The 9,033-nt window shown below is 42.4% G+C and overlaps 1 protein-coding gene across 1 annotated transcript; it reads right to left on the minus strand.

The window, feature by feature from the left end:
- Positions 1–2,878: 2,878 nt before the first annotated feature.
- On the minus strand, positions 2,879–3,558 carry LOC111365914. Its single transcript, XM_022986471.1, has one exon. The coding sequence runs from the start codon at positions 3,500–3,502 to the stop codon at positions 3,149–3,151; it is 354 nt and encodes a 117-aa protein (XP_022842239.1). The 5' UTR covers positions 3,503–3,558; the 3' UTR covers positions 2,879–3,148.
- Positions 3,559–9,033: the final 5,475 nt, after the last annotated feature.

A 9,033-nucleotide genomic window follows, 5' to 3' on the forward strand; every position in this document is an offset into this window, starting at 1 on the left:
TTCTAGGTCCGCTCCTAGTCCCCTACTTCATCGTACAATACGTTAAAGTGCATTCCATTAGACATTGAATAAGGAATCCATTGTCATCATTGATGCATCTCTACTAATGATAGTTGACATTATTATTGTTTTTATCAGATGAACAATCAACAGAACGTACATTTTAAATGTATACATGTAAATGGGTATAGAACTATACATATGCATGTTTACATATTCATGCTTAGGAATAAGCTTTCCTAAACACGTGCAAGGTCGAAATCAAGGAATATCACTCCCAAACTACGACATGTAGATTCTCTTTTAAGATCCTCTTTCAGAGCCCCGTGTATCATTAAGAGAACTAGTGTAACATGTGTAAATAGACCAAGCCTCCTTAAGATGCACAAATCAGCCGGTCTGTTTACAAAAACTACTCTCTGGACCATAATTCTTAACCAACTTTTTATTTACTACAAATTTTGAATCCTTAATCAAGTCATAATTTTGCAATAAGTGAAACTTAAATATTTTTTTTCCAATTGTAACGAAGCAAACAGAATAACAAAATATCACTTCCTAATACATATAAACTTGGATCCACTTCCTTTTTGTTGTTTCAACGGTCACAAGTTTAGTCTCACATCAATAAAATCCGTGGCATGCACAAGAGGTGGGGGTGGGCTATACTCACCTCCCGTAAACAAACATGGTATCAAAAGGGTGAAACTTGAAAGAGAAAAAAGTAGACCTCAGAGCGTCCTTACACTTACACAACCAGTGAATACCATAAAGCCCTAAAGCAAGTCGTAATCCCTGAATTTTGAACAGCACAGACCCAAAAATTCGTGAGTCAACACTAGGATAAGCATTCTTATTCACACTCACTTTAGAGCCAAATTCAACAATAAAGTCTAGTACAATCTACCAGCACTTTATACCAATCAGCTATCCATTTACTATCCCAAACATATTTGTAAAACTCTTCAACAGAGGTTGCTGTTGGATGTTGTCTGCACCTAAGCACTCAACTTCTAGTGGCATACCACGCACCCAATAACGAGTAGGGGGTATGAGAGAATTTTTTAGAAATCAGTGAATTTTCAAGAGTTGCATCTGATCATTGAAATATTACGAGTGATTAAAGCTATCAAGATAGGTGATCTACACACACAAGAACACTGGGTTATTATGAATAATGGAAAGTGACAACCAGAGGTTAGACCTCAAGACATGCTATATGTTTGCGTCAAAGTTTTGCCCTAAGAGGTTAGATCTAGGGCTGAGCATAGTCCTGTTCGGGTTGGTTCTAATGCGAAATTTTTGAGTATTTAGTGAGTGGAAGTGTGGAACCATTAGATCCAAATTTAATTATGAAACCATTCGGGTTCGGCTAGGTTCCCTTCGGTTCTCGAGTTCCATACTATAATTAAATTTTTAATATTTACCAAGCTATATTAATTCAACTAATGACCTGTTCAATCTTAACTCTTATAAAATAATGTAGTTCAATATTATGTATCTTTTGCGTCTCTCTTTATTGAATTTTTCATAAATTTGATTGTTAAAATCATAAGAAGAAGAAGAAAATAGCGAACTCACAGTAAATAAAAGAGGCGTTGTCGAGCTTTAGAGCCTGTTTGTGAGTGATTTTGAGAATAAATTTTTTTATCGTTAGGAGAAAAGTGGGGTCCACCCGTGAGAGAAGAAGTCAAATATAACGGTTGAAATAGTGAAATAAAGGTCAAAAAATCAATTTTTTGGGCAACAAAATCACTCCCAAACAGGCTGTTAATTCGATTTCTCTAGAACGGTAGAAACGGCACCTGATAAAATAACGGACTTGAGTAAAACTTAGGTCAATTTGACTAAGTTAGGCTTGAATTGAGAATTAGAAATAGAAAAAATCATATTTTGGGGGGTTTAAGTTAAATTAACTAGTTAGCAGATTTATTTAGAAAAATAAAATAATTAAGCTTGTTTACAATAAATTAATTAAAAAAATTAGGGAGATTGGTTCTTATTCAATTCTTGATCTAAAATCAAGAACCGAACAGAACAAAATCCATCGGCTTTTGATTCTGATACCCGTTAAGATATTTAACTTAACAAGAACTACTCGATTCGAGAGTTTTGTCCAGCCCTAGTTAGATCACAAGACATGCGATATGTCTACATCAAAGTTTTGCCCTAAGTGAGGATCTTTTAATTTCAGTCGTGGACAAGATTACATGCCATCAAGATCATATCCCTTGGTGTATGCTAATCACTATAAACAGAGTATAAATCTATGAGATGATGAATGAGATAAAACTTAGGTTAGGACTTTGAAGGAATACTTAGGAATCTAAAGGCTTTAGGATAACTAGAACTAAGAGAAATGTCACGTGATACTAGAATATTACCAATCCAACAGTGCACTCTCAAACTGTGTAACCCTGGCAAGCACCAAGACTTACAACTACATATCTTCATAACTCGTGCAAGAACCCTCGACAAGTTAGAAATAAAGAAAAAATCAATATCAATCAAACTGCAGATTTCAAGACTGAGTTATACCAACACAGAAAACGAACAATATTCAATCAATACATAGGAGGCTAATTCTTAATAAAATTAAAAAATCTACAAAATGCTAAGGAGTTTGTCCACAACATTAGGGAACTCCCCATTCCAGTTAATTCACACCAATTTAAGAGACGGATCAAGAGAATTGGAAAACAAATAAATCCCTCACTAACTCTAACACATCATAACATACAATAGAAATCAAAAACTATAATTAATTTCAACTCGTGCAAAGCCAACATTCCCAAATTCAAGTTAATTAACAGCATTTCACATTTTCAAACAGCCCAAAAACAGACAAGGGGAACCATAGAGACAAAATTCAGTAGAGTTGGACATAAGTAAACCCCTCACTAATTCCAAATCATTCAATTACATCAAACACAATAATTCGTAAAATATACGTAAATTTGAACTGCGCAAAGTTAACATCCCAAAAACTCCAGTAAATTAACAGTAGAGGTTTTCACTCCACATTCAGCAAGTCAATATCATTTATTTCCTGGACAAAACCAACTACACAAGTTTGACGATTCCAACACAGAACCAGTCTAAAAAAAGCAGAAAATTAAAACCATACCCCAGGTAATGGCAACACTTTCTAATCAGATTCAGTGTGTTGAGTCTGGGCAGAATCGAGTTCGAGCCGTTCTAGTGCTTTCTGGTGGGCCCATGTCTCGATGGTGAGATCGGGCTTGGCGTTGAGACCTACTCCAAGGATAACGATTGTGAGGAAGCTGGTGACATAGCAGGGCAACTCCCAGTCCTCCCACTTTCGAGATTGTCCCGGCGGCGGTGGCGTCCGGCTGAATAGGTATCCCTTGGGGCGTTCCTCATGACCCGGACTTGCCCACCGGCTGGGCCCGTGCCCTCCGCCTCCTCGGGTCCGGAGGGAAGGGGATAGCCGAGTCCGGAGCGTGCCGGCGATGGTCGCAAAGGGCTTTGCGGACGGCATAGTTTTTTAAGAGAGAGATATTCCGAGTCTCTTTTGGATCTATATTCCAGACCAGAAGGGTTAAGAGTGTGTGTTACTCACTCAACTTATACATTGTTTCATTTTGGTATCACAACTTTTTGTTTTTCAAAATTAGTTCCTGAACGTTCGTATTTATTTCAATTTAAGCAATTATGACTTATAATTTTTTTTTTTTTTGAATATTTTAGTTTCAGATGCTAAATCCACATTGTTTTTGGGCACTAAACACATGTAGCTATACTTGAAAGTAATGTGTCGGAAAAGAGTTACATTTCGGCGAGCAAAATTTCAATATATCTACACGTCGTGATGACATCATCTTATATTGATTGTTCCTCAGAGTTAATTGTTTAAACGTTCACCGAACTTTGGGTAACGTCACGTTCCACTGACTGAACTTTCACTTGAAGAAACACACGCTTTCTCATAATTAAACCAAAATCTCCCAAAGGAAGTGAAGAACCCTAACCCCACAAAATCATCCACTCAGCCGACAAACATAGCGCACCAACACTACCACACAGAAGGTATAGTGTTCAGTTAACTCAAGAATCGCATATGATGGGACCACATGATGGTAAATGAGAATAATTTTTCACATTTGTTTTTCGATTTCTGTTATTTATTGTCGGGAAATGACTATAAAATGTCGACATTGATAAGAGACTGTCGACATTGATAAGAGAATGTCAAATTTTTGTGTGTGAGTTCATGCTCGCATAGAAAATTTCACACATAGTATACTCAAAATTATTAAATTACTGGATGTTCTGTATATAGCCTTTTTGGAAATTGTATACTCATGCATTTAAGGGCTTCATTTTTGGACAATGTAGTTTTTTTTACCCCGGATGTAGTGGTGGAATTATGATGGCAAAAGATTGTATACATTGCTTGAGTAAGGGTTATGATCTTCTTGAATCTTACAATTCTTTGTAACTTCTTGCTTACAGGTGAAAAATAGTGTGTTATTTTTTTCATCATTGCCTAACGTTGACAAAAAGTTTTCCTAGGAAAGGTTGTCAAAAAAGTTTTTCAAGTATTATGATATGTTGTCTGACATATTATTATTTCAATGATTTCTTAACAAATACGGATGATGATTCCGACTTTGATGATTCCCGGAACGATATATCATCCGGTGAAGAAAATTTGGAATTTGAGAAGAACGTGATTGAAAGAATTGAGGTAGGTTGTGCTGGGGGTGCAACCGAGCGAGATGAAGATGATAATGCAGTAATGCTACACGACAAAGACCATGATGCTGATGATCTGGAATGTCCATCATCTGAAGAACTGTTGTCCGCTATGTCATCGATGATGAGATGGGTATCGGTCTCCAGAGTTCACGACAGAAATGGATATGCGAGATCCACATTTTCAGGTCGGGTAGTTGTTTAGTTCTGTTAAAGAATTTAGAAAGGCTATTCGGACTTACGGTGCAATAAATGGATACAATGTGAAGTGTAAGGCAAATGACGAAAGAAGAGTTCAAGGCATATGTAAAGCTGAGTGCGAATGGACAATATAGGCTTAGGAGATGAATAATTTAGAGACGGTGCAAGTGAAGTCATATATGCCTCGATACACATGCAGTAGGGATCAGTATAATTGTCATTGCAACTGCATTTTCATAGTCCATCGGTATTTCGAGCAGTTTAAGGCAGATCTGAATTGGAAAATGAAAAGTATGCAAGTGACCGTGAAGGAGGACCTAAAGATAAATATTACTAGAAACGTCGCTTGAAAGGCGAGAAGATATGCGAATCGGATGATAAACGGGACTATCAAATAACAATTCATCCAACTGAGGTCCTATGCAACGGAGGTCTTGAGATCCAATCCAGGATCAACAGTGATAATCGCAATTAATGGTCAGGTGTTTCAAGGCATCTATATTTGTTTAAGTGCTTGCAAAACGGGGTTCCGACATAGGCATCGAAAGATCATTGGAGTAGATGGGTGTCACCTCCGCGATGTTTGGGGAGGTATAATGCTCACTGCAGTCGGTCTCAATGCGAACTACTGCATCTATTCTGTTGCTTATACCGTTGTCCAGAAAGAGAGCACGATTGCATGGAGATGGTTGATGAGATATTTGGTCAAGGATATTCAAATGGGAGATGGTACTAATTGGACTGTAATGACAGATAGGCAAAATGGCTTAAGTAACGTCATGGATGAGTTATTTCCAGCAGTTGATCATAGGTTTTGTTGCGTGTTGTCACACCTGTCCTACCCACCTAGGCCAATGGCCCACTCATCCTGATCCACGTGGCATTCCTGCCGAGGTGGCACACATTCTCGAGGTGGGTTATATCCGAAGTGCATCAAGCCGAGGCCCATGATCCGAGGCAAGGACCTGTTGGATGTAGCTGAGGTCCTCAAGTGGAAGTATTTGTTAAATGGGCGAAGCCCCGAAGTTGATGCACGAGCCTCTTAACCACAAGGAAACATCCTCCATGGTCACTTCTCCCAAGAGATCGCCTGCACAGATCTTATTCGACTGATTGATGGAACGTTCGTCATAAGCATAAAGGTCAAGTCTTGTCACTAGTATAAAGGACCTGCGCAAGCAATAAATGCGCCGTAAGCTAGCAAGTCAAGTCCCATGCTTAAGAACAGACGCTTGAACTAAGGAGATGAGGCCACGTGCCACTTCATCCAAGGGCTCCCATTTCATATGTATCACTATAAATACTTCCATTGTGTAATGTCAAAGGCTAATACAAGAATCAATACTAAAAACTACATTTACTCAACTCTCTCAGAGTTACTTACAATACACAAACTGAGTTTATACACTGTCACTTATACATTTACGAGCACCGGTTGGTAATTATCGTACAATCGGATTACGAACCACCCGTCGGATTCTGGACGTCACCGTCCCGCGTCGTTGGGCTACTCCCACACCCCTTTAAACCGCTCGTTTTAGACCGTCCACGTGTCTTAGCGTGTTGGACATTCGTCCATGCAAGCGCGGGTAGGACCGGTATCTGTTGGTGCACTTTTTGGGGTCAACAGATTGGCGCAGTCTGTGGGAAGCCATACCATAACCACGAGCAACCTTGTGGTAGAAGCTTACTGAAAGACATTTGGGCAACCCCCCTTGAAAAAGGATTTGTTCTTGAAAAAGAACAGGAGGAACCCCGATCACTTAGAGAAGTCTAAGTTTGATAAAGAAAAATGAGTTCTAACGAAGATACTCCCCCAAGGAGGGTAAGAGAAGGTACAAATGTGCCTCCCCAGCCCGCGCCCCAGCAGCTCGGCAGAGGCTCCACCACCACCAAAGGAGAGGTGGGATGCGTGCGACAGCACGACTATCAAGATAAATGGCTACCATGGCAGCCAACATGAAGGATATAGCCAACCAAAACTTGGCCATGAGCTCCCTCATGGCCCAAATGCAAGGCCAGGGGGGCTTCCCCATTCCTCCATATGCTCCCCATGGGCACTATCAGCAAGAGGACGAGGTCCAGAGTCATAGGGTTGCCTCGCCAGACTATGGCCGAGGTGAAAGCCCATTCGAGAGGGAAGTAGGAGTCGACATATCCTCCAACTATGCATCTGGCCGACCCACCGAGGTCCAAATAAGCCATGATAACTTCCCACCTCCATATGAACAAGACCCAAGACAAAGGAGAGCAGGAAGTGTTTTTGACAGAATCAGCCCTGCAGAACCGAGGCCCAGTCAACAGCAGGCTCAGCAGCCTCGGACGAGGCCACAGCCTCCACCTCCGATGCCCCAGCAGCCTGAGAGAAGGCATGAAAATACCCCCCGCGCTGTCCTGCCTAGAAGTAGGCCGCAAAGGAGGGAAGAAGAGGCTAGGAACCGGCCCGGACCCTCTAACCAACAACCGAGGTACGAGGCCAAAAACTACGATTCTGATGAGCAGCAGAGGTTCTGTGACTTGGATGATGATGATGAGAACCTGCCATTCTCAAGAGAACTGAGGAATGCCCAGGTCCCGAGCCACTATGTCATGCCAAAAATACCAAAGTATGATGGGAGAGGTGACCCAGAAAAGCACCTCAACGTTTACAAAACTCACATGAGCCTGAGGGGCGCCACCCCAGCCGTAAAGTGCAGAGCATTCCATTTAACCCTCAGTGGAGCAGCTGAAATCTGGTATAGTAGGCTACCATTTGGGAGCATTCGAAGCTGGCCCGAGTTCAAAACTACCTTTTTGAAAAGGTTTGCAGTGAGCAAGGAAGGAGAGGCCCCCATCCAGCGTCTTCAAGACATGAGACAAGCACATGGCGAGTCCCTAAAGGGCTTCCTATCTCGCTTCACCGACGAGATGACCTACTGCGTACAGGTCACCGACAGAGAAGCACTATCTGTATTGAGAGGAGGCTTGAACATGAACACCCTATTCTGGAGGGATGTGCAGAATCAAGACCCCACCACCTATGACGCCCTACTAGAGATGATGAGAAGGGAGATAATCAATGAAGAATTAATCGAGCATAGGAATAGGGCAAGCAGAGGCCTCCCACCTCCTCAAAGACAGCGAGGTAGGGGACCGACCTCTCACCTCATGGACTACCAGATGAATCGAGCCGGAAATGAGAACTCCGGCCAAGCCCTGGACACCACAACTCTGAACGCGGTTCTGACATTGGCATATGAGGATGTCAACCCAACTGCTGACCCACATCAGATGGAGGCCCAGCAGGGACCCCGTAGAGGAAGAGGCCGAGGCCGAGGTTTTGCACCTAGAAATAGGTCCAATCCGAAGCTCCCTGGATACTGTTTGCACCACAGGTCCTACGGGCACGACACTGCGGATTGCAGAGACTATGCACACCGCTCCCGGCAGGAACCCGCCAGAGAAAGACATAACTCGCCCCAGGCGAACAGGCCCCCGCCCAGGCAAGACAACCGACATGGGCGTGAGGCGGCCGCTCCTCGTCAAAGGGATGTATCCCCAAGGCAAAGAGAGCAAGACATAGAGAGGCCGAGGGAAGAGCGTAGACACCGAAGAAATAGGCAAGGTCAAGATGAGGCCCCTATTCACGAGATAGATACCATATTTGTAGGCCCTTATGTTGGCGGTGAAACGCGAAACGCCAAAAGAAATTATGCTAGGGAGACAAAGCACCCCTCTCTGACGAGTTACATTGTGGATAGTAGCTCTAGAAGAAACCAAGTACCACCCATTGTCTTCACTCAGGAAGACGCCGAAGGAGTTCAGTACCCCCACTGCGATGCGCTGGTAGTTAGGGCTGTCGTAGCCCGAAATGGGCTCAAACGAATGCTAGTCGACAACGGCAGCTCCGTCAACATCCTATTCGGGTCCGCCTTTGACAAGATGATATTGGACCATCAGTTGACGCCCACCACCACTCCATTATACGGATTTACCGGAGATAGCATCACTCCTAGAGAAAAGATAACACTGGCAGTGGAGATGGGAGAATCTCCTCAAACTACTATGAACTTCATGGAATTCCTCGTAGTTGACAGCTGGTCGGCTTACCACGGAGTCTTGGGCAGACCGGCC

This window comes from Olea europaea, chromosome 17 (assembly GCF_002742605.1).
Source record: "Olea europaea var. sylvestris chromosome 17, O_europaea_v1, whole genome shotgun sequence".
Lineage (NCBI taxonomy): Eukaryota > Viridiplantae > Streptophyta > Magnoliopsida > Lamiales > Oleaceae > Olea > Olea europaea.

Coding starts and splice junctions, on each gene's coding strand:
- LOC111365914 (XM_022986471.1), bottom strand. CDS start 3,502: ATGCCGTCCGCAAAGCCCTTTGCGACCATCGCCGGCACGCTCCGGACT.